At 27.5% G+C, this 27,826-nt stretch overlaps 1 protein-coding gene across 1 annotated transcript in view; it reads left to right on the top strand.

Moving 5' to 3' along the window:
* The first annotated feature begins 9,866 nt into the window (after nucleotides 1–9,866).
* Nucleotides 9,867–27,826, top strand: part of LOC113384903 (ethanolamine kinase) — a 79,214-nt gene continuing 61,254 nt past the window's right edge. The window contains exon 1 of the mRNA XM_026622677.1: nucleotides 9,867–10,399. Coding sequence (XP_026478462.1) covers nucleotides 10,199–10,399 — 201 coding nt within the window. The 5' untranslated portion in view covers nucleotides 9,867–10,198. The remainder of the gene's footprint in view (nucleotides 10,400–27,826) is intronic.

Raw genomic sequence — 27,826 nt, 5'->3', positions numbered from 1 at the left:
AACAAAATCATTTTTTTTAACTTATCCAAGGTTCATACGATAGCGGCATCTATTATAATTAAAAATCCATCTATTTTTTATGTTTCAAATCACCAGGAGGGTTGGAATCATGTACGCCAGGACACCCTCTTTTTTTGGGAACTTCCACTTTGACTGCTCATAACTTTGTGAATTTTAATTTTTTTTTTCTAATAATTTTTTGATGTAATGATAAAATATCAATAAACAAATGATAAAAAAAATCGATAGTAAAAATATTATTTGTTTCCTTTATACAGCGCTTCAAAAACCGGGCGAAATTCTTGACTCTACAGTAGAATACCCCCTTAAGAGAATTTTAGCATTGGCCTATATCCGTTTTATTTCTCGATAGTTTTATATAACATAACCATAACATTTTGGGTCGCCTTTTCTATAAAAAATTTAAAATAAAAATGAGATACCTTCTGAAATTGAGAGTAATTTTAAAAATTATAGAACAGTTTAGAATATAAAATTTCGATACAGTAGACTGGTTATTATATTTGAATCTTAGACCAATTTTTACATTATACCAAATTTATATTAGAATGAAGAATCTCTTTTTTACAAGTGTTTATAATTCTAACAATTATTTATTGTTTAATTAAATTTTTATTAAAAAAGTTATTTTAAAAAAATTGACGACATATCATATTTTCATTGAGAAATATGACTGTTGATATTTTTTGCTATAGAAAAATCTCTAATTATTGATTGAAAGATTACGAATTTACGTGAATTTCATGACAATTTCTAGAAGAAATGGAATAATGGTGAAGAGGATGATGAAATCATTTTTCCACCAGTATTTTACTAATTAAGTAATTTTGAAATTTTTGCTTTTTATTTATTCTGATAGCGAATATGCGTTGTTTATTTTGACCAAATTATCACTCTTGATAGGTATATTTTCCTATCTTATTTTTTGAATTAATAATTTCATATGATTATGTGAAATGATAATTAGAAAAATATTGTCTACCATCCAATATATAATATTTTTCAATTATTAACATGTTTGTAAAATATACATCACAAGTGTTAATTACTTATTTTATAAAATATGAATATTATCACTTTAGATGAAGCAAAAGTTTCAAAATTTCTTTTAGGATCACTATTGCATTTTGTGATCCAATATCTTTAAATATCTGGTGGAAAAACAAAAGATCACACATTAAAGTTTTAGCCTTAAGAAACTGTGGAATAATTCAGGTATAGATAGGATAAATCGGTGTATTCTATAAAAATTATCATTCCAATTATGTTTTAAGAAACTTTGTTTTTGTTCATGTTTTTAATTCGCATGTTTTTATGTATGTAAAAACTTTATATAGATGTTTAAACTTTTAGGATAATATTACCATTTTTTAATAGTACTGTAAGGTATCGCACAGGAATTGCAATTTGAACTTTATATTAAACGTAAGATTTAATATTTTATATATTAATGAAACTTATAGTTAAATATTAATCAACGTTCTAAAAAAATACCTAATATATTTATATCAAGTATAAAAGTAGTTAAGATTTCAAAACTCTATAAATACTATAAACAACATAAACGTATGTATTTGCTTGAAGAAATTCATATGTTTATGAAAATTTAACATAAATACAAACTCATAAAATGCACAAAAATTTTATACTAGATCTATAATTTTTTAATTCAGATTTAGATATCAAACTACATATAAATATAGTTATACTAAACAGCGCACTTGCAATGAGGTTAATAAAAATCAGTCAGAAATTTGGTATAATTTGTAACTTCAATTTCAAATTTATTCAATTTATTTTTGTATATTAAAATTAATGTTTAATTATTTAATTTTTTAGTATTTGTTAACTATTGACTAGGAATGATCTATAATCAACGAAACATTTTGAAGGAATTCATTTTTGAGGTTTCACACAATATTTGATTTATTTATTTGCCCAAATTTTTTATTATGAAACTATCAAGTATTTTACTATTTTAAATTCCTGATTAAATGCGCCAATTTTTGATGGAACTTACCAACACACTTTAGTACATTATTTTTAAAGAGCCTTTCAAAATAGACCAATTTTGAAAATTTTAAAATCATAGTCTAACACAAATTTTTAAAACGTTGAACAAATGTGTTATTATTTTTTACTGTGGTAATGTCATTTATGGTTACGAATCCAAAGTTTAAATGAACAAATTAATTAAAAATTAACTAAAATAACGGAAAAATTGTTATAGTTTCATCAAAGCTCGAAGGTGGCACTTAAAAGCTCATAATTTTCAAACTACATGGAATAACTTTTTTTCTATATTTTTCGTTTCAAATTGACGTTGAGTTCTGGGACATCTTGTATATTTGTTAATACTTACAACTTATAAATATCCTTTAAAAAAATTTTGTCAATATTATTTTACCTATTTTTTAAGTTATTGAATAAATTTAGACCAAATTTCTGATTGATATTTTTGAATGAACAAAAATAAAACTTCATATATAAAAATACAAATTTGAATCTCACATCATCGCAATTAAATAATAAATAAAAGTCGCTCATTTAAAATTATGAAAAATTAGCAGGAACAGTCAAATCGCTAAGTCGTACAAAGTTATAAATTATATAAACCTTTGTATGTTTATCCTTGAATCATAACAGAAATCTTTTAGCATAAATAACAAATGGTTTTCAATTTCAATATCTGTTGCGACAATAATTTTATTGCTAATTTAAGCAAATGTAGCATGAAGATTGAGTGCCAAAATGATATTATATATTTATATTATTTCAAGATTGCCAAATTTAATTCAGGGAGTAAAATCAGTAAAATCTGCTTGAATGTTTTCATTAATTAGAATTAAATTTGCGTTACTCAATGTGTGTGTTTGACATCACATTTAGTGTTCTTATATTTTAAAAGAGGAAAGTAGGTTTATAGAGTATTTTCTTACTTTAAGAAGGTTTACTTCTAATTAACGATCTGAACTTATTATTATTAATAACCTGTAATCAAATTTTATTAGATTTACATTGGATCCCTGAACAAATTTACTTAGATTACTTAATTAATTAAACTATTTTCTTCCAACAAAAGATTTCCGAAACTTGATATATATCATATAAGTTGCAAAAAATGTAAAAAATCAAAGCAATGTTAAAATACTTGCTTGTAATAAAAACACTTCTTATTTATTACTACTTATGGAGCAAAGATGATTTGCCTAAAAATATTAAACATTTGATTATATATTATAAAATAATATTGGCTCTAAACTTTTTAATATCTATATGCATGTTATATTAAATTTTAATATCTATCTTTATATTAAAAATACTATGTGTTGTGGTTAATTGTGATATTTAAGAAACGACATGAAAAAATGTACCTTATTTTGTTGATTTACTCATTTATGAATAATTGTTAATTATATTTATTTAATTGGCTATCTTAAGTTTACCTAATTGAACTTTGAAAAATGTATTATAGAATGGGATTTGTAGGTTAGCTAGAATGAAATACTTTACTAGATATTGTCAATGAAAATGTAAACGATAATTGACGTTTTTGATCCTAGGAAGTTATTGAACCAATCACCCTTAAACAATTTGTTCTTAAGATTTCTCTGCATTTCTTAAATTCGTAGATTTGCTTGCATAATACGGTGGCTTATTACAAAAATTTGGAAGTACTGTAATTGAGAACCAATGTTTAACTAAATCTATAAGATTTTCTAAATGGCAATAAAAGATTTCTCAACTTTAAATCCATTACAGTCAGACAATAGGGTTTTAAGTACTGATATTGAAGAAAATTTATGTATGATAATCGGTGAATTATTAAACATTCCTTTAGGACTTATTTTGATTCCAATTTTGGATATTGGCTGGAAACTGGGAGAATTGCAAATTGTCATACAAAAATGATATCTTTATTTCCAAATAGGCAAAATATTTCCTAAATCGAATCTTATTCAAAATATCATATCCATGTACCTTGCTCAAATAATTTTATCTACAGCTATATGAATATGTAATATTTCTTTCACATTTTTTCTATATTTATTTTATTAATTCTAGCATTCCTACAAATGCCCAAACTATATCAAAGAAAGATTGCGAAGACTTCATAACTGAGTGTATATACCTGCGTGTTATCTATGTACAATTTTGGTCAATCCATAATAATTTCTTACATCAATCTTTTTTTATGATAGGTGTAAATCAATAAAATACAGTTTTATTCTCTCATTTATGGAGTCTAAGCATTTAATACACAAAGGCAGCTCAAAGATTCTTTTCTTTATATGTAAAGTTGCTCAAGAAATGCGAATCTTGTTCATGTTGTTCGCAGCCGAATAGATTTATTATATTTATATTTATTACAGAAAATTTAATAATATATATGATAATACATATGCATATATAGGAATAAGTATATCTTATATATCGATGTAATTATTAGTTTTTGCAACAATTGATACGAGAATAAACATTATACTTGAAGAGCGTTTGTATTTTGGGAAACGATATCAACTCAGGATCCAGGAATTTTTGTGATTATGGCAATTAAATTATATTATTTGAATATCGATATACAGCATATATGATTAAAAAACTTAATTATAATAATCGCAATAATCTAATTTCCCACGCCAATAACATATTAAAAAATAACTAACAAGTTTAAACATTAATTTGAAGAAGAAGTTTATGTTTTTGGCATCAAATTTGATTTGATAATTAAATGTTTCCTCGATGATTCAAGTAATTTTGAATCATTTTACACCAAAATTGGAAAAAGTATGCGTTTGTCAGCCATAATTTTGACTTTTGTCGACGTTTTCTTAAGAACGGCAATAGTGATTTCAATACAAAATCCATTTGGTGAAATTCGATGATTAGTTCTAGGCGACTTCAAACTATCCTGATTAGTTTTTGGTCAATACTGGTGATTAAATTATGAAAATACCCCAAAGTTTGGAAAAATGGATTGCGCGCTTAGAACATTTTGCAAAATTTACAAAATTTTGCAAAAAGATTTTAAAAAAAATACGATTTATTAGATACTAAAAATACATATGATATTTGGTGGGAGTGGGTAATTTTGAATCACCAAAATGGAGATAGTCCAAAATTCTTAAAAATCAATCACTTGCACCTAGTTCTTTTTGCTAATAAACTATCGTATGTAACGCAATAGTGTGTATATATTATATGTATATGCTAACTTTTATTCACTTTATTTAACATCAAAATCAAATGATTTAAATTAGCATATCTAACTACGTTGTTTACTTACAAACGTGTTGTCTCCACTGTTTGAGTAACACTGATAAATAAAAAATATCGATAAAAGAAATCGATTGAAATTGATAGGTATAATTCTAGTCTTATTTTTATCATGATCAGTTTTAATCCTGTTAGTGGAGGAAGAATGTAAGTAAAATATCTATCTAATATTTGTAAAAGGAAGTAATACACTTACTGGAAATTTAATAGAAACTGTTTAGTGGTAAATAGACAAAAACATGATTATCGGAATATTTTTATCAATTTGATTTATTTATTTTATATAATCAAACAACTTGTTTACTTAATAATAATAAATTTAATTAATAAAAACGAATAAAATCAGAACACATAAGAAATTAGGAGAAAGGAACTAATTTAAATCTATTCATTTACGTTTTAATTTCAATTCAACAAACTCTATAATCTTGCTAATAATTTATTATATTAATTATTTATTTTTAATTTCATTAATTTGTGTAAAGAATTGTTAACAAATAACTCACTATTTAAAATGATTAATGTATTAATTCTGATCTTTTTAGTAGTATGGAACATGCTTAAGCAATATATAAATATATAATTTATTTACAATTTTTGAACAAACATAATACTATTGTCTGAAATAATTCATTATTGACTTGCGTTCCTTGTTTTCTCTTCAACTTGGATTTAAAAAAAAAAAGAATGAATTTTTAAATTTTCCATTTGTTTGTGTTTGAACGGCAATTTTGATATTCTAGAAAAGGTTGTGTAGAATATTTTAATATTCTAGTTTAGATATATTTTTTTATTAAATCACAACCTAATGGTTGTTTTAGGTTTCTCATTTTGATGATATTTTAACTTTTTGCAGCACTTTCCGGAGGATATCAAGGGAAAATGAGTAACATTACTGCTTGATATCAGATTGCACAAAATGCGGGATATGAACTCAGAACCTTGTAGTTGCAATGGCAAAGATTGGCCACTGAGCAATGGCTTTCCTCCAAATTTAGCGATGTTTTCTACTCAATTTTGAATAGCAAGAACTTGCATCATTTTCATTATTTTTTGTAAACTCCCAACTTATTACTTACTATTACTGAATGAAGAATTATAATTTGCATAGCTTAGTTATATAAACGATTGGGAGCACAAAGAAAATAAATTTTTATAATTTTTATAATTTATCATTTTAACAATCAGAACGTAGGATTACTATGAGCTGTTGAGATGGTACTTCTAACTGCGCCACCAAGGCAACTCAACGGTTGGCCTACCCATATTTAATATAAATATTTTAATAGAATTACCCTAAAACTGATGGTTAATTCGATGTGGCAGTGCAGGGGAAGGCTATTTTTACTTGGGAACAAAAATTAATTTTTGATCTTATTTTGTTACCTTTCAAGTTTAACACAGAATACATTTAATTTAACTATTCTACTCCCTTACTTTTAGCTGATTACTTATCTATATAAGAAGCGTGTAAACAAAACTATAAATAGTTTTAAGAACACGTGCTTTGTTTTCAAGGCTTTTTTTGTCTGTATATTTAAATTAGTGGAATTTTGCATATATATTTATATTTAATTAAAATTTATTATTATTTATATGAAGAATTTTTGCAACTACTTGTGAGATTAAATTAGTTTGTTAGAAATCCGCTGAAAATAAAAGCGCGTAAAACTCACAAATGTTTTGGCGTGCTAAAAGTATTTATAAAGGCACGCAAATGCCACTGTGTTGATGACCCATTGCGCATGTGGTAGCTTAGGGCACGCGCGCACGAGCTGCAGACAATAAATGACTGATAGTTCATCTTATATTATTTTTTTAGGACCATATTAATAATATTTTTTGTTGACAAATCAGAATAGAAGATATAATTTATATCAGTTTATTTTGTCTTCAAAATACTATTGGTAATTGATACCTTAAACAATTATGCATTAGCAGCATTTTGCTTCAGGGCAAGTTTAATAAACAAACTGAAATTAGTCATAAAAAACAATAGAATTTTTGTTAAATTTTTAAATCAATCTAAAGCAATTTTTTTTATTAAATGTAGAGAGTTTCATTCATTATTATCATCCATTAGTTCTACCCCTTCTAGATTTTTATCAGTTTTAATTTTGAAAAACTTTTTTCAGCAGTTGCAGTTATAACTCAAAGATCAAGAACATTTATACTTGTTTATCTATGGTCAGGAGTAAAAAGCTGATTTTGCCTCGTGAAAATTTGAATGCAAGATTATTGACTTTTATCAGCAACAATTCAGTGAGTTTCCTAGAAGAATGTTTTTTTTTTGAATTTCAGTTTGTTTGTAGTGCTTTCAATAAGATATCAATGATCTTTGATGTTTTAGCAGACTGTTCAATATTCGAAAGCGTTTGATATCTTTATGTTTAAAAAAGACAGGAGTTTCTTCGGTTTTTGAAGTTATCAGGTAAGTTTTAAATTTGAACATAGTACCTAGTCGCTGAGGTTTAAAATCTTCGTTTACTTTGAGCAATTATTCTAAACAAATAAATTACAATACTGTACATACAAATGCAATACTGTACGTAGATTGTTTTCAAAACCAGATTTCAAATTTAAGAAATTTTCATAAATTTTTGTGTTTCAGGAATCCCGGATAATTGATACGGTTGATTCCTAATACTCATACGAAATTTGAAAAATTTTGGACTTCAGATTGCATCAGAAGAAACGTAAGCATTTAAGATTACGCATTTCTTATGGGGCGTTCATTATTCACGTGATCGATTTTTAAGGATTTTTGGACCTTTCCTTTTCCCTTGGTGATATTTCGTAATTTTTATATCAACACCTCTTCAGAACCATACATCACGTGTATTTTTAGTATATTCGAAAAAAATGGTTTAATTTTGATTTTTTTTATTTAATTTATCAGGTGGAAAATGAATACACGTGATATCTTACTCCTCCTTGTGATATTTCGTGATTTTTTGTCAAACACCTCCCCCCTTTTGTCTCACTTGATTGATGCACGGCCCCTCATTTGTAGTAATGATGTTGAAATAGTTAGTTCTATTATGTATAAAAATAATTAGATATGTTAATTACTCATATAGATTACATTGTAACATAGATAATTACAAGTTTTTATATAATGAATTATTTGTTAATCCATATACTCTTCTTTTATCTATGTGCTAATCTAATTGGCTCTTTAAAACCTTCTGTTAAGGAGAGATTTTATCTTTATATATGTAAATAACTACATATTTTATATAATAATTTTGTATATTTCATCAAGAATCACCACATTGTTGCACAAGTTGATAAGTGAACTGATAAGTTCAAGAGTTATCATAAAAAGTTTGTGTTAGTAATTGGACTTTAGAAAACATATCGATGCAAATTATTTAATATATACATATATATACACAGACATATGTACATGTGTGTTTAAGGGGTTACATGGGTTTCCTCGGGCAAAAAACGGCATTTTTTCAATATTTATTTTACATTTAAAAATGAAATATTTTGATGATTTTTTTTATTTAAAACATACATATTTAATAAACATTTTGTAAAATTTTCAAAATATCAAAATGACGGTCATTACTACGCCATTTTCGGCAGTCTCTCGGAAAAGAGGTGCCTCCGCGTTGTCAGCAGAACTTCTTTCAGGATCATTTCAAATAAAAATAAAAATACGCGTTTTAGTAAAGACAATAAACTAGGTACTGGACGAAAAAAAAAAATGAAAAGTGGATTTTTGCCAGACGTTTTTATAAAAAAATGCAAATTTAGATGAAAATTTCTCGACAATTTTATTTAAATAGTTGTAATCCTTCGTTCAAGACCTTGTAAATGATATCTCGATGACTTGTGTAAAATTTCATCAAGACCGGTTGAGTACTTCGCGAGAAATCTTGACAACCGTCTTTGAAAACATAGTTTTGAGAAAAAGGCGTTTAAAGTTTTAAGAGACAATAAAGGTGGCTCTCGAGCCTTCACCTTTTCAAGGCTGTATCTCGAAAACTATTAGTCAGATCAACTTGAAAATTTAGGAAAATATTCTAGAGATGTTATAGAATTTAGTATGAAAAAATTTCGATTTTCTGAAACCGTGAAACTCATGTAACCCCTTAAGTTAGTAAACATTTGTATGGAGGGGCGTCCATTAATCACGTGAGGTTTTTAGGGGGAGGGGGGGTTTAACAAAAAATCACGAAATATCACGTGGGAGAGGGAGGGGTATAAGAAGATATTACGTGTATTTATTTTTAACAGATTATTTTTTAACAAATCACACATTTTAAAAAAAAATTACTTTATTCAAAAATTCTACAGTTTTTTCACATAACTAAAAATACACGTGATGTTTGGTGGGGGAGGGGGGGGTAATTTTGAATATCACCATGTGTCACCAAAGGGGAGGGGGGGTCCAAAAATCCTTAAAAACTCGCTCACGTGATTAATGGACTCCCCCTGATGTGACTTTGATATGTATGCTTTTGTCAATGTGTAAATATCTCGTGCGCACGGACCCTAACATGCGAGACTATTTCGCTCCGGCATGTGTTCTGTCAATATCGGCCGTCTTAGTCAGTATCGCGGTGCCTATCGAGAACGCAGGACGCGAAACTGGATAATTCACACTCGTCAAGGAGTGCCGAATTATTACAAATTCACACATTTAGTTAAATAAATATATATTCAATAATAATAGATCAATTGTGTTTAAACTCTAGTTAATTGTTAATGTAAATATAGCAAGCGTACAAACTCGTGTTCTTACTTGCTACTAGTAGTCAATTGTAAATAAAACAACCCCAATTTTAGTTACAACTATTTATTTTACTGCACCAGATTTTGATACTACTATTTATCGATTGCTATTAAATTTTATTATATTTTTATTCTATTATTATTTCGGTCAGTTATGATTGAGGCAAATGAGTGTTACATTGTTGAAAAGGAGGTTTTTAAGAGAAATTCATGTCGAACAAATGATATGGACGATACAGGGAAAAATGTGTTGCATATTAACATTACAGTGAGTGAAAATGACGTTGTCAAAGGTGCGCGATCGATACTCGAAGTCATCAGGCCGGTGTGGGATTTGGAAGATGTGCAATTTAAGGTTAATTCATTTTTATATTGTTTATTTATTAGAGGTTTTTATTATATATTTTAACATATATAATTCCCCATGACGCATATACGCGTCATGGAGAAGTTGCAGAAATTTGACGAGTATATTCGTCATGCGTATATACAGGGTATTGAATTCATTTTGAATTTAACTAACTTCCCGAAAGAGAAGTTCATGTTTTCGCAAAAATCTGATTTGCTAACTTTGTTTTTTCGATTTTTCAAGTCATTCAAAATCGAATGTGACCAAATTTGGAAAACGTATGTGTTAAAAAATTTTGCCCGCCAATTTTGAACCAATTTTAAAAATTCAAAAACTATTCATAACTTACTATACTATACTATATCTTACTAAAATATTATAGGCCTACGATAACCGGTTGAATTATAAAAAATCATCAAAGTTTAAAATTTCGCCCCGCATTTTATCGATTCTAATCAGAATCTATGCCAAAGCAAATGCACATTCTGTAGTGTTTCGTAAGTAGCTACTGATTGCAGTTAACGTCCACACATACATAATATACATTTTTAGAAGTTTGTGAATTGACGAGTATATTCGTCATTTGTATAAAACAGTGACCATTCACTGGTTTACTAATTTTGAGAAAAAAAACTTCTGAAATGTCAAGTATAATGTTTTGAAGCTGACTGTATAAAATAAGGTGTTGTAAGGGACATTTTACCTTAAGGCAAGTTGCTTGAACTTTCAGAAATGTGAAAATAATATAGTACTTAATCAGTAAGAATTAAGATTTATCTATATAAATATTTTCTACTGTTTATTTTAAAAATAGCTTTTGCTTTTCATCAAAAACTGTTCTTAATTTCTTACACATACAGGGCTATTACTGACATTCCACTTAAAAAGTTTTTATATCTTATTTTTCTAAAATTAGTATAATTTGCAAAAAATTTGACACATATTACGTACGAAAAATATTCGTATTTGTTAATTAGTGTTATTGAATAATCATCCAGTTTTGGAAAAAAATATTGATTAATTCAAGTTTGTTTTCCAAAAGGCACATAAGAAAGGTTACATAAATGTATTAATTCCCGAAAAGAAAATAATCGAATATTTTTTTTTTAAACTTCAATTAAAATATTTTGATTGTTTTCACTTACAATTTCAAAGATATAATATATTATTAATCTTTTTTCTCTATAATTTTATCATTATACCATAACTACATGAAGTAATATTGAAAAAACCTGTAAATTAATTGCTCATTGTTTTTTCGAATGCGGCGGCATGTTCGAGGCTCACACATTTCATACATCTATCTCCTTCTACCTGACACCAATAAAATAATTCTGCTACTCTAGTATAAGTACTAAGCTAACTAGTTATAAGAAATTTAATCATTCTGTACGCACAACTTGAACCTTAAACATCTCGCAAATATATACTATTAATAACCAAACTCACTTATTTTTTTATAATCACTTATTTTAAAGGTCTGATATAGCCATTTTAATAATAAATTACATCTGATCCTTCAAGGTAATAGATTGTTCGTATGTAGCGCAATTAATTGACTTTTTTAATAAACATTCCGCCGGGCGTCTACACAAATGTTTAATTTGATTCATAATGCATAAATTTAATTTATGCTCTAGGATAAATATTAATCAGTATTTTCATAATTATGATATATAAAGTTATATTAAGTAACCTCAATTTGTTGAGCTTTTTAAATTATTAAAAAACTGTGTTACATTGAAATAATTACAAACTTAAATTTAAAAATTTCATTTAATTATTCAATCATAAAATAAAACAATTATGAAATGAAACAAATATATTTTTATATTGGTGAATATATGCAATGCAAATATTAAATACATCTTACTATAAAAATTCTTTATAGATTACTAAAAAAATTAATTCTATACAAATAAGCCTTTTTTCTTGATTTTATTCTTGATATTGTAAATGTTAATAGTCTATATTATATATTTCATTTTTTACTCGTAATATTGACTTGGCATTTCATTCAAAATGTATCGACGTATTTTTATATGAATAATTGAATTACTGCTGTATTTCTATTTTCCATTCTCATAGCCTAAACAGGAATGATATTTTGGCTTGAGACATACTTTTTATTTTAATTATTACTATTTATTATTAATTTTCAATTTAATAGTTTCGTTTGAAGTCCTTCTTTTTCTGACCTATTATATTAAATTAAATGAATGAATATCTATTGAATTAAACTTGCTTAGAATCACCAAACTAAAATTTATTTCCAAATAACCAAATTATTAAATTGTAAGATAGCTTAATAATACTGTTACCTACTGGTATTTTTTATTAAATAAATATGTAGCTAAAAATAGGTATTGTGCATTATTAATAACATTACAACAACAATCACATTAATATAATTTTAGAATATAACATTAGTTTGCGGTTAGTAGAACATTTATTTTAGACAAGTCCTAAATACTCTAGGTGCAGTCTGCAGATATTTATATAAACAACGTTTCTCTACTAAACTAATTATGCTATTCATGATAGTGTATTTTCTAGTATAGTTAATAAAATTTACTAAATTGACAAATTTACTAATAATCTTATATAAGGCAATGGCAATGATCAACTAGATTTATAAAAAACTTTTTTAAATATGGTATAAAAATAGTATCATAGTTGTATTGGCTTGATGACATATTTTATTGATTCGTTGACGGCCTTGAAATAGGCTTCAACCCTTATATAAAGCTGGTTAAACAGAGGGTCGTTGCTCGTCTATTCGACATGCATTTTAGGTCATTTTTTGCAGTAGCCAAAAATCATTGCTAAAAATAATAAAATTACGATAAAACTAGTCGTGTATGGCATCGTGCGTTACGGCAAATTGCTGGAACTTTCCGTACCGAAGATTTTTTTTTTTAAAAAAGCTTTGAAATATTTTGAAAACTTTCAAGTAATTAGATTTCTGAGAATTTTGAAATTTTTTCTGACTCTTTTGAAAAATTTGATTTTGTTTTTTTATATTACGAACACGTTTGAAAATTTTGAACTTTTTTTCAAAGCAATCGCGCTGCTTTAAGTGCGTAGAGACAAAATATTAAAGCGCGTAAGCGCTGCATCGCAGTCTAACGAGTAAACATTGTAAACAGAATTTGTACTTATTATTAATATCTCTGTGAAATACCTGATAATTTGATGCGCATATGTCTAATGATCATTTTTGACTTTCAAATGGCATTTTTTTACTTTTTTTACTCGATCTCCGAAACCACTAGACCTGCCTTACCAGAAATTTAATCACTTATTCATGTTATCAAAACAAATAAAATGTTTTTTGAATAATTCAAATCCAACGCTTTCATAAACATAATTATCATTTTTGTCACTTTTTCACTAATCCGCACGTCTCCTTAACATTACGAAACGAATGTTATTTGAATTTTTCAAATCGGCTCGAAATTGTCGACGAAAATTTGTATCCGCACACACACACATACATCTATTTTTTCTAATAGTTTTTGATAAAAGGCAAACAAGATTTAAGTTGTTATGTATTATCGTTTGGTAAAATGTGCTTTATAATTTTGCAGCTTTAATGAATAAATTGAATTTAAAATATATTAGATATGATGGCAATATGAATATGAATATAGAAATATAAAACTTTTGGAATGCAAGGAAGATGTTACATTAAATTAATAACCTATTTTAGGTCTTCTAATAAATAAAATTACTCTCTATATTTTTCCTGCACTTGATCACTGTAAAGAGTTGTATAACTAGATGTGAATATTAACTATTTATTTTACTTTATGAGTAATTTTTTAAATGTCTTATATACCTATATGATAAAGCTAATCAATTATTAAAATAATAAATGTGAAGTGCCAATCCAAAACATTGTAAGTTGATGAACAATGCGAAAGTTGCTTATACTTAAAATATATCAATAACCCGATAATTTGATAAATTATCAAATTTTATTTGATATAAAATGTCTATTTTGTCACCTTAATGATTTTTTTCCTACTTTTTCTTCTATATCTACGAAAAAGCTGGATCTGCCTTTAAGAAAAGTCTATACTATAGGCTCAGAGCATTGTGAAAACAAATCGAATGTTTTCTGAATAATTTAAATCGATTGAACAATTTTCTCGAAAACTCGAATTGAGGGTCCCAACATACGTGCTTCATTTTAACATAAAAAAATCATATTAATTTTGCAATTTTATGTTTTCCATTTTAATATCTTATATGCATAAATAAAATTATTATTATAAATTATTATATATTTTTGCATAATATATTTTAAATAATTTTGCAACTATGATAAATAGATTGAATTTGAAATATATTAGGTGTGTGATAGAAATTTGAAAAACCCTTTCCACTCGGATGCCTCCGCTCCGGCGGCAAAATTCATATTAATGTTGCAATTCGCAAGTGGAAAGGGTTAGGGAAAGAAGATAAAAAATCATATAGTGTCTTTTTTATATGCAAATTAGAAATTTATCTGGATTCTTATATTTTGTGAAATGGCAAATGCCAAAAACAACTTAAGCCATCCATAATATTATGGATGGCTTAACATATGTTGGAAGATTGTAAATTGTGAAGTCGCAATTTGGTGAAGAGCCTAAAAAATTTCGTTCAATTTTGTAATTTGATCTTTTCGATTTAAATAACTCATGGAACGAAAAGTTAAATAAAATGCATTTTATACATTATATTTTCCTTATCATTAGGAAATACGATGCATAAGTAGAAGATAAGCGAAGTGCGATATGAAATTAAATGCTGAAAATATCATTAATTCAACATGAATGACTTTTCACTCTCGCATAAATGTGAAATGCGCAGTTAGACGATAATATACATAAATTCGTATTTGACTTTGGACTTTCCATTGCACGAATTTGCGTCTTAAATTATAAATAGTATATGCTACAAAATGGTACAATATAGGTATGACGAAATTGTATATGTTAAGTAAAAAACTTAAATCATTAAGTAAGACAAAAAGTCTCTGCTGGGCACTATTTTGTAAAGAAAAGGAAATTAGATTGGATCCATTATGTTCAAGAATGGACAGAGAACAAAATTTGATTGATAACTTGCTGGAGAATAGATAATTCAGAAAATTGCAGAGAATAAGAATTATTAAATCTTAAATCTGTTCAGAATATTAAATTATATACCTAATATTATGCCTGTTTAAACAATGGACTTTTATGTGTCTGCCATAATTATTATTATTATTTCTTATTGACTCACTTTGACACTGATATAAAAAATACTGCTTATAATATTAAGATTATGATTTTGGTAGTTCTTGAAAAATTCCAAATTTTCAATTGCTGGCCAATAATTAAATTCCTTTCAGATACTTTTTTTTATAAAGAATCCTAATACTTTCAGGGACCGATTCTGCCTCATAACAGAAAAATGTTATGGCAAGACCATTTTATGAAGAACTTTCCATATTAAATATTCAAAAAGCCATGTGGTTGCTGTGCAGTCAGGCGTTTTTCTCAGGTTGTCAGATGGAAAACCTAACCTAGAAACCGCAAAAATGTCAAAACAACGATCTTAGATGACGGGGTCTCTCTGATCTAGCTTCATAACATACGAGTGACGTTGTATGTTATGTATAAGTTTATGTGTAAAACACCTGAATGCACAGCAAATACATGACTGATGAACATACATGAATTTGACAGTATTCAGCATGATTTAGTAGCATAATGTATGGAAGTTGGAGCATTATATGGCCTTGCCATAACATTTTTCTGTTATGCGGCAGAATCGGTCCCTCAGTTGCATTATAATAAATAAAATCTATTGTGTATAAAACAAAATTTATATAAAAAGTGTTTTTGGGTCTGTTTACCATTCCGCAGTTTATTTAATGCGTCCTTTTCTCTTACGAATATGTATATTATGTTAATATATGGTATATATATTTATATTTATAATTATGACCATATGTGAATGAAGAAAGCTTAAGGTCGTAAAACATCTGTAATATATTTGCTTGTAGTTTTGTATGAAACTCGGATTAAATAAAATCAGAAAGTGATAAACAAAATCAATTACATGATTTAATTTATTTTATAGACTTTTTTTTATATTACTAAAGTTTTGTCACCTTACAAATATGATTCATTAGTACACCCCAAACTTTTAAAGGATGTAATATTTAATTATATTTATTAATTTTTAATGACAAGTCTATTTTACTGTATTAGTAAAACTTATATTCTTTGATAATTATCCAGCATAAAATATTGTTCCACATGATAAACAGTTGTGGATTACTATTTACTATTTTATTTGTAATTAACGCTTTTATATTTTAAATATTCCTTCTCCTATACAATTATTCATAAGTCAATTATCCTTCTAATTCAATGAAGGTTTGTGCAAACGAGCTATGATTAAAAACTTGATGATTAAAGTTCATGTTTATTTTATCAATCATTGCCATTTAATTACAATAATCATTAAATGTATGTTTAATGAATGACGTAAATTTTCTAGAATGAAACAAAACTATTGGTCATCAACTTAAATAAACATTTATCAGTAAGTCTATTTGAATAAAATATAATTTGATATCATTTATGGTTATTAACTCACACTTACACACACGTATATATAATAATAAATATAATAACATTTTTAGTAAGAATTTTTCATGATTCGGATGGATATAAACGCTTCCATTTATTTGTTGAAAATAGTTGAATAAATTATTGAAAAAACTTGTTTTCGCAAATCGATTCACATTCCTTAAATTATTCAACACACACACACACATATATATTTATGTATAGGTAAATGCATATTTATATAATTAATAACAAAAATTTTATTATAATAATATGCATTTAAAAACGGCTTCAAACTCTTTGAAATATCGTAGGTATTTTATTGCTGCCATTACAGTTTTATAAACATTCATAAAATCTTTGGATTTTGCAAGATCTAATTATAACAATTAACCAGCATCATATTTATTATGATTATACATAAAATTAATAATTAAACTAGTTGGTATGGGTATTTTGCCTTGTGGCAAGTTACATGAACCTCCCGATATGTGTAAATAATAGACTTAATCAATAAAAAATAAATTAATTTATGAGTGATTAAAAGTATTTCGAGTGGATTTATCACACATCATTGAAAACGAACGAACACTCTCTCGTTATACCAAGTAAATCGTCTTATTTTAATTTTAAGAAACATCAAAAAAACTACTCATTTTCTCAAACGTTGATGAATTTTTAAAATTAAACTACTTGTCGTAAGGCCGTAAGATTTTAGTAAGTTCTATAAGACCATGATATATATCGACAAAAAAAGTTGCATAAAAACAATCTTAAATTTTTTATTTCAACAGTTAATTACAAGAAAATGACTCGGTAGATTTTCACCTAAAACTAATCAGTAACATTACTAACTAACAGTTTTTGATTTTTCAAAATCGATTCAGTAGTATGAGCTTAAATGTGGACGAAAAGTTTAATTTTTTTTTTGAAATTACAAAGAAAGTGCTTGGCAGATCGTCGCACAAAATTGACAAACAATAGTCCTCATTGAGATACATCGAATGGCTTTTAAATTTCTGAAATCGGTTCAGGCTTTTATGACCAAACGTCGTTGAAAGGTCTAATTTTGACAAATGCCAAAAAACGATAATAATTTTTGCAAACTTTGAAGAATTTTTAAAATTAAACGACTTATCGTAAGGCCGTAATATTGTCAAAAAAAATCATAGAATACGTCAAAAAAATTTTTTTTAACACTTTATTACAAGAAAACGGCACGGCCGATCTTTACCAAAAACTAATCAGGTCGATTCTCAACCGATATCTTTCGAACGTTTTTTGAATTTTCAAAACCGATTCAGAATTGCGAGCTAAAACGTGGACGAAAAATGTTTCAATTTTCTGCTATTTACAAAGAAACGGCTTGGCTGATCATCGCTGGTCTTCATCGAGATACATCGAATGGCTTTTAAATTTTTGAAATAGGCCTAGTCGTTTTTGAGAAAATGTCGATTTACTGCAAAAAATCTGTTCACACACACGCACACACACATACTTTTTCCAAATTTGGTCTCATTCGATTCATAATGGCTTGCAACGTCGGATTTTTTGATGAAAATATAAACATCTCTTTCGGGAAGTTAATAATTGCTCTGCAAAATGTGCAATTCATTCTGTAGAAGTGGGACTAATATTAATTACTTACAAGTAGGTACTACTTTTAGTAGTACCGTAGTACCTACTAAAATATACGGAACTACTTACATATTTTTTTATACATGCCATTTGATCAGCTATTAGAACTACATGTTCTATAAGCTGTTATGACGTATATCTCAACCTAGATATATTGTTTTCAAGAAGGCAACCCAGTGGTCAACCACTCTTATTTTAGTTTTGGAGTATCTTCGTGAAAATACTTTTCAAAATAATTCAATACTTTGAAAGCTTCAATACTTTGAAGTTTTTATTAATTTTCTGCAGTTGTTACTCTACATCTTCCTTCTGAATATTTGCGCTGGAATTTGTGTAATTTATTCAGATGTTAATGTAAATACAGTCTTGTTGAATTTGAAGTCAAATACAGTCTTTGTTGAATATTTAAAATCGACCATTCTAAAGTCGCAAATGTATGTATTTATTTAAAATCGGGCGCGAAACTGCAATACATGCGTTCAAGGTCGGTTTTCTCGACAGAAAATGAACAAATCGAATTCATTCATGTATCGATTGATATAACATGTGTAAAAATTTAATTAGTTAAAGATACCATATGTTTCATATCGTGAATGGACCTGGAAATTTTGTAGAATGATCAATGATTGAAACGAATTTTTACTATGTTTAGATAATAGAAACAGTCACAATATGTTAGTATAATACTTGTCGTAAGGTTACTTAAAAAAACTAAAAAAAGAGTGCGCGTAAGGATCACACGCGATTGAAGTAAAACTTTTAATATTGTATGAGTAGGCAATTAAGATAAAAATAAAAAAACATCATATTTGAATTTTAAAAATCATTTATTAATAATCACATAACATCAATAACACAGTTTAAAACAACAACGATAGATTAATTGCTATCATATTTCATATATGATATAATAGGTTTGTGATAACTGAAATGAGAGACATAAATTTTGCTTTGTAAACTATGTACATTTCTGGAGAAAACTGCATCAATAGTCGTGCCATATCTTGTGGTTGATTCAAATGGAGAATTATTCATTGTTAAATTAAATTTATTATTTAAAAAATCGATTAATGGTTGAGATTCTTCTGAACGAAAATTGACATTGAAATCTCCAGCAAGAATTAATGGTATCTCGTTGTGATTAGTGTTTAAAAGTTTTGCACCCTCATTAGAAAAATGAAGTAACTGCTGATGAAGAAATTCAATAATATTTGATATGTTTTTATTGGGAGAAATTTAAAGGACGACTATAATTAATGTTTGATTCTGTGTGTGTAATATCACCTACTTGTGTAATTTCATTAGGAATATCCAGTAATATCGTTGGCGCAAGAAACTGCATAAGAGTCGCATTATGAAGAGTATCTGAACATGAATGATAGACATTAGACAGCTACACCACCTGCTCTTGAGTTTGATCGTTTGTATTGAGTAACGCAGTAATAGTTCTGAATATCAATTCGTTCTTCATTATTAATCCAAGTTTCCGAAAATAACAAAAACGTACAACGTTGTAGCACTTTATCTTGCAGATCAGGCAAATGAGCTCGTAAACTTTGGCAGTTAAAGGAAAACAATGAAATGTCGTTCAAACTTATTATCTCACTCAATTTTTCTTCTTGTGTTATTAATCTACAAGTTGAAAGTCTTTGGAATTCAGTTTTTAAGTTCATTAATCCTGCTGGCCGTTTTCTTCCATTATAAAATTTTTTGTCGTTGTTTTAGAAATGATGAACAATCCATTAATGCTGGTAACTCGTGATAATGCTACATATAGAAGCTGCTGATTATGTGTTTTATTGAATTCATATACAATTTCATCAAAAGTACCACCTTGTGATTTGTGTATTGTGAGTGCACAAGCAGACACTAAAGGAAAATGATTTCTTTTGGCAAATATGGTTTTATTTCTATTCATTGGAATAGATTAAGATCTCCTGAGAATCGGCACAGCTGTCCTACTGATATTAAGAGTTTGAATATGATGTGCAGCTTTCTTCCTAATTTTGTTACCTATCTTACCAGGAAATTCAAACCATAAACCTAGAAGTTCATCATTATCGCCACGTTCTATGTACACTAATTTTCCTACACAACCATTAGCTAAGCCATCACTTACATCAATATTAGTTGTTATTATGTAAAATTTATTCAGAACTAAAATTATTCAGAACTAAAATTATTTCATAACCGATTTTTGTGAAACTGCTGACGAATGTATGATTGTTGATCTGTCGCATGGCAACCTACATAAATATCCGTGGCAGTAGATATTATTTTGTCTTCAACGAGATTCAATATAAATTTATTATATTCCATGGCACATTTATTCTCTAAGAAAAGTCTTATTCCATGAGGACATAATACAGCAACCTCTTCTTTTGTAAAAAAAACGTGATTCAATTAATGCAAGTTCATATAGGGTTTAGCGCTCGACTAAGGCATGACATGACGGGAGTGGATACTCGCGACATCAGCGCTTACGGCATCGTAGTGTTCAACTTCACGTTGGCGTTTTCGTTGCATTTGTACGGATTTACACCCGTGTAGCCTAAAAAAATTTTTACACCCATATCGCGCCTAAAGAAGTTTTACTTCAAAAAGTGTGTTTTATGTCTCTACATTTAGCATACCTTAGAAACAATGAATGTGGGTTTGTATAGATATAATCACACATTCATACACATATCAATTTGTATATATATGTACATATATGTGTCAGAAACTAATTCGTTTTCCAAAGAATAACTTAACCGATTTGAACAATTCAAAAATATAGGACACAATAAAAGTCCTAATAGCTTTATATGATTTTGTTTCAGATTTTCAAGATTTTTAATTCATCCAATACAATGAATCCAATTCTGGGTTAAAATAAAAATATTATACTAATACTATGTTAGGGGTCTATATTTGTATGAGTTGGTAGTAACTAACTCGCAAAGAGCTATGAATTTGCTGTTTTCAGGCGTTGTACACTTCAAACCTAACTTCACGTATGTGTTATCAGAAAGAGAGGCGTCAGAAAGTTGCATTTAGAGGGCGTCCCTTAATCACGTGAGCGAATTTTTAAGGATTTTTGGACCTCCTCTCCCCCTTGGTGTACCCCCCTCCTCCACCAAACATCACGTGTATTTTTAGTTACGTGAAAAAACTGTAAAATTTTTAATTGTTCTTGAAAATATTTGAATTTTTTTTTTAAAAACAGTTAAAAAATAATTACACGTGATATCTGACTACACCCCTCCTTCCCCCACTTGATATTTGGTGATTTTTTGACTAACCCCCCCTCCCCCTAAAAATCTCACGTGATTGATGGACGCCTCCTTGTAGTAGGGTTATATAAAAAAACTCAAAAGGTGTTTTTTTATACATTTAATATACCTTCTAAACATTGAATGTGAGTTTATATATGTATAATCACACATGCATATACAGTTCAAAATATTTGTACCTTTATATATACATACCAGAAACTAATTCGTTTTCCAGAGAACAACTTAACCGATTTGAACTATTCAAAAATACAGGACACATTAAAAATCCTAATAACTTTATATGAATTTGTTTTAGATATTCAAGATTTATACTTTATTCAATACAAAGGGTCCAATTCTGGGTTAAAATAGAAATATTATGGTAATACTATGTTAGGGGTCTATATTCGTATCAGTTGGTAGTAACTAACTCTCAAAAAGTTAAGTATTTGCTGTGCGATCAGGCACAGTGTTATCAGAAAGTTGCGCTTACGATGAAATTTTGTTATTTGATGTTTGTGCGTTTTGTAGGTTAGATTTTATGTGTAAAACGCTTGATTGCACAGCAAATACATAGCTTTTTGACAGTACATAACATATAGCATTACCATAACATTTTTAATTTATACAAGAATTGGCTCCAAAATATATAAATTTTTATATTACCACCAATCTACAGTTGAAGATACAAAAACTAAAACTAAATACAGATGCAAAATTATTTTACCTTTGATAAAATTTTAACTATTGAACTATTTATAAATTGAACTATTACTGTAAATCTGATTAATATTAATTAAGTGAAAGAAATGTCATAAAAATATACTAATAATTTAAAATACAACACAATATTTACAAAAATATAAATGTAATGGAAATTTCATAAAATTTGATAGTGGAATATTTTGTATGAGTTTGGGTATTAGTAATTTGAAAAAGATAATTTATAATAAAACTTGTTTACAGGCATATTTGGAATACCAAAACATCTTCTCTTGTAGAACCTATTAAATTTGTAGTTCTATTATTGGGTATTGAACATTTTCATATTAATGATTTTGAAACTAAATCTATAATTTTAGGAACTTATGGTGTATCATGTAAAATTTTGTTTGGTATATATAAAATGTAGAGAAATCCAGTAAGATTTGTTTTTCCAAAAACTAATCTTAGGACTTTATTTTGACTTATTTGTAATTTAATTTTATTATTCTTGTTTTTCATACACCCAAAATTATATGTTTTGGCGCCAAAAATGTTTTGATCTAAATTTTTGTTAACTCTTTCAAAATTGAGGTATTCAGACATAGTCAGATATATAAAAACAGACTAAATTATCTTCCTAACAGTCTTAGCAAGAAAGTTGTTAGATGAAACTCTTAACAGAAGATTTAACAAAAAATCAATATGTAAAAAATCGAATTAGACCTTTCATTCTTCTAATTTTGTTAATACTCTGAGGAACTGTTTAAAATGATGTTGTTCTTTAATTTATTTTTGCGACTTTTTGAAAAATTTATTTTTTATGTATATTTATTTTAAATTTAGTTTTTATGTAATGATGTTGTTCTTTAATTTATTTTTGCGACTTTTTGAAAAATTTATTTTTTATGTAGATAGTTAGATTGTCAAGTCAATAAATTAAAAATAAGAAAAATAAGGATAACTGTATAAGAGGATTTATTTCTTTCCATTATAAATATAGATAAAACACTAGACTCCATGGATCTTCAATTTTTTTCAATTCTAACTTTATCTTTCTTCCTTTCATGTAACGATGACTTATAAGATTTCATTGAATCTTGATTGCTATTTTGTGAAGAATTAAAAAAGATAAAGAATGAATTTAGAATGTATTACAAGGAAAAACTTCAATAATATTAAATAGAGGTTAGTTTGTTGCAATGACTCCTCGTTGTTTTTGTGAATGTAAATTGAGATACAGTGTAAACAAATCGATTATCAAATTGTTTATATGTTATTTTCCAATGCAATTCATTTCTTAAATTGACAGGCACGTGGAGAATTAGAGGAATGTTTTGAATACAATATATTAAGAATTGATATGTTTACATTAACAAATTGTGCGCCTTGTTATTTAAATTAATCGAATAATTATAACAATGCGTAGGTAATAATAATTGAAACAAATAGAACAGTTGTGAGATTATTATAAGTCAATTTCAAGTTGGACCAAAACAAAAAAGTTATGCATCCTCTAATATTCTTACGATCTCAGCACTATATAGGTTTTATGAGCAGTGGTTGGTCACTCCCCATCTGATGAGATTTTTGTTATCTAATAGTAATTTATATATATTGTAACAATGTGACTAAAATGCTATTCTCATTTGATATTTGATAATTTCAAATTTTAACAAGACAAAAAAGTTATGCATCCTAATGTTCTTACAATCAGAACTATATAGGTTGTGTGAGCAGTGATTGACCACTCCCCATCTGATGAGATTTTTGTTAGATTTTTTCGTCTAATAGTGATTCATATAAATTAAAACAATGTGCCCTAAAGGCTATTTGATTTGATTTGATAATTGCAAGTTGGAACAAGACAAAAAAGTTATGCATCCTGATGTTTTTACAATCATCAGCAATATATAGGTTTTATGAATACTGGTTTACCACTTCTTATCTGATCCGATTTTTGTTAGATTTTTTTATCTAATAGTGATGTATATATATTACAACAATGTGCTTTAAGGTTATCATCATATGATATCATATTTTTCATCTTGTGGGTATCGAACCTGGAACAAATTAAACGAAGTTCTTGTTATCACAATGTAGAATTATACATTATTTTTATACAGTATTTATAGAGAATACTTGATATGTAATTTCAATTGTTGAAGTAGTGCTTTTCTTTTTGATGTCTCAATTGTATCATCTGGCGAAAAAATTCTGATTTTTACTAGAAATTTGTTATTAGAAACTAGGAAAGTGACTGAGAATTCACTATATTTTCGTGCTTTTTGAACCAATTTTAATAAGCTTGAAACAATTTTCAAAGAAATTTTTGACATATTTACAATTGTAGATAAACTGCTGATATAAATTCTTCTATGATAGAGTTAAATGGAATTGGCTGGCTCCAGAAATGAACAGAATATTAAATTTTTATAAATATAATGAGAATAAGTTTCATTATCATTATCATTATTATTTGAACAGCAAACACAACGAGGGTTCTATCAGATCTTCTGATGATTTTTTTAAATTTTTTTTATTATATTTATTTTATCATCTATCTACATGGCATATAAAATCAATTTAGCATGATATAGCATAGAATAAAACCAAGGACTACATCCATTGAAGTAATTCTTCAGTGTTTAGGTATAATAGATTGTCAATTAAAAGAGAGAGAAATGGAAATAAACTTTTTACTTATGATTGAATCTAAAACAAGTCATTAGGATTTTTTTATTCATCTGAAATGTATTTGTTTTAGCAGCTTCCTTGTAAGGATATTTGTTGTTTGGTATTTATGACTATGTCTGGAAATGTCTTCCTTGATAAAAATATCTTCCAATTTGTCGTGCCTGTTGGGGGTGTATTTTGGTGCGTTGGCGATTTTCCTAAGCAATTTATTCTGAAATCTCTGCAGGATCTCGATATTTGATTGGTTGGCAGTACCCCAAAGCTGAATGCCATATGTCCAGATGGGTTTCAAATTGATTTGTAGATTAGGATTCTGTTTGACATTGAACCCTTTAGATGTATAACCCAGCAGCCAATATAGTTGTCCACGTTTTTCTTCGAGATGTTTACGCTTTTGACAAATGGAGTCTCAAATATTTATTTGTATTCTTAGAGGTAGTGAGTTTTGGAAGAGAGTTACTAGTGGTCATGTTCTGATGATTTGATTTGGTTCAATTATTTAATTATTGTCGAAAGTAATTCATATAGAGATGGGATACATGAGATGAATTTTATTATTACATTATCTGTAATTTTTCATTGATGCAGCAATGCCTAACCACTTACCCACCAGCAAGTCCAAGTTTTTTATTAGCGCAAAAAAACAAGTCTGTTTGGAAAATGTTATGATCTTACATAAGCATGACTAAAATAAAAAGAATACTTCAATGAAAACCAATATATTCCATTATTTCATAAATCAATGACAATAAATGCAAAGTTGTCAATTTAAAATTCTTCGAAGTATTCAAGGTTAAATCAAATACTTTTTCATCTATGATTGCATCTGATGCAGTTGTTGCATAATATCAATTGATTTATTGAACTTGTAAATTAGAATGGCCTGAAGCAATAAATGTCATACTCAATATTTATTATTGAATGAGATTTCAAGTTCAAGTATATATGATTTGCTTGCTTTATTAAGGAAAGACAATTGTCATATGCAATGAAAATGGAAATGAAACGAAAATTTTTCTATCCTCCTTTTTTGTCACACAATTAAGTCACAACTTTTATATTTTAAATATTTCTTATTGATAGAACAGATGTGAGGGATGATATACCTGCGGGTAGAAATCCGAACTAAGTTGGAAGTGTTATGTACACATTTATAATTATTGAAATATATATGTCTTTATATTTATTTTATCATATGAAACTGTGTTATTTTTTTATATGAAATTGCATAGGTTCTCTCATTCTTTCAACTAATTGTTTTCTTATATTGCTAGATAGATAGATTGGTTTCTCAATTTAGCAAGTTTTTTCATTATAGTATTTTATATTTTTCAACTTCCTAGAGCAGAGGATTTTCGTCAGAAAATTTGTCTTGCTAATTTTATTTTCACTCGGCGTTTTAAGTCATTCTGAATCGTTTGAGACCAAAATTGAAGTGTGTATGTGTATATGAGTCAATTTACCTAAGTAATTACCTTTACCTATTAGGACTCACATTGAGTGGTTTATCTCGACGATCGGTCGAGCTGTTTTTTTAGAACTAGTAGAAAAGTGCTTAAATTTTCAATCATTTTCAACCTTAAATCCTGAATTGATACTGGATATTCAAAAACTTTTCGTAGGTTATCAATTGGTAATCGTGCTGATTTTTAATAAAAAATATTATATCGATAACATACTATTTTAATAAAAAATGTTATAGCTATAGAGGTTATAGTCTTAACGCACATTTCAAAATGATACGGACTTACAAAAAGTAGTTTAATTATAAAATATCATCAAAGCTTTGGCCGTCTCAAAATTTCAAAATTTTACCGCGGCAATTTTAAAAGTCTTTAAATAACAATTCGTTTTGATTACGTCGATCATTTACACATATCAGGAAGTGTTTGCTACTTACCTTACGGCAAAATACCTGTACACCTAGTTTATATTTTCTATATGATTCTCTTTATTCGATGAAATTATTAATACTTATTTCTAAATTATTAAAAAAAATGATTAAAACAAAACGCAATGTGTATATTTCCAGCAATGTATGTTTTGAAGTTCCATACATTTTTATCTCTAGCGCGTGATGACCCCTTCAATCACGAGGCTTCTTATGACCTCTGCGTCGCATTTTGAATTGAATTATCACGATTTGAAATATTATTAATTACATTGAAACAGAAATAATTATTTAGTCTGCCCCAAGAACTTTACAAATAGTTTTGTGACCGGTTAATGATAAATAAATGATTGCAAATCTTCGACCTACATTCATTTTAAATGTCTCTATTTGAAAATATGCGTAAAGAAAAAGGTAATACAATACCAAACTGCCTTTTTTCTTCCTAAACAAACGTATAAAAATCGGTGATCTTAGATAGATCAAAATATGAAATCAAATTTTTATTTTATCATAATTATAAATGTTAATGAAAAAATTATAATATCGAAGAAAAAGTGAATTGTTAATCCTCATCGAGGGATACAACTTGTTAGATTTTTATAAAGCTCATGATGCCGAATTATTTGAGTACCAT

This window comes from Ctenocephalides felis, unplaced genomic scaffold, assembly GCF_003426905.1.
Source record: "Ctenocephalides felis isolate EL2017-DRISC unplaced genomic scaffold, ASM342690v1 CF-g0.4_SCAFFOLD_03571, whole genome shotgun sequence".
NCBI classification, from domain to species: domain Eukaryota; kingdom Metazoa; phylum Arthropoda; class Insecta; order Siphonaptera; family Pulicidae; genus Ctenocephalides; species Ctenocephalides felis.
Note: the sequence above shows the minus strand (reverse complement) of the source record. Positions and strands in the feature narration are given on the sequence as shown.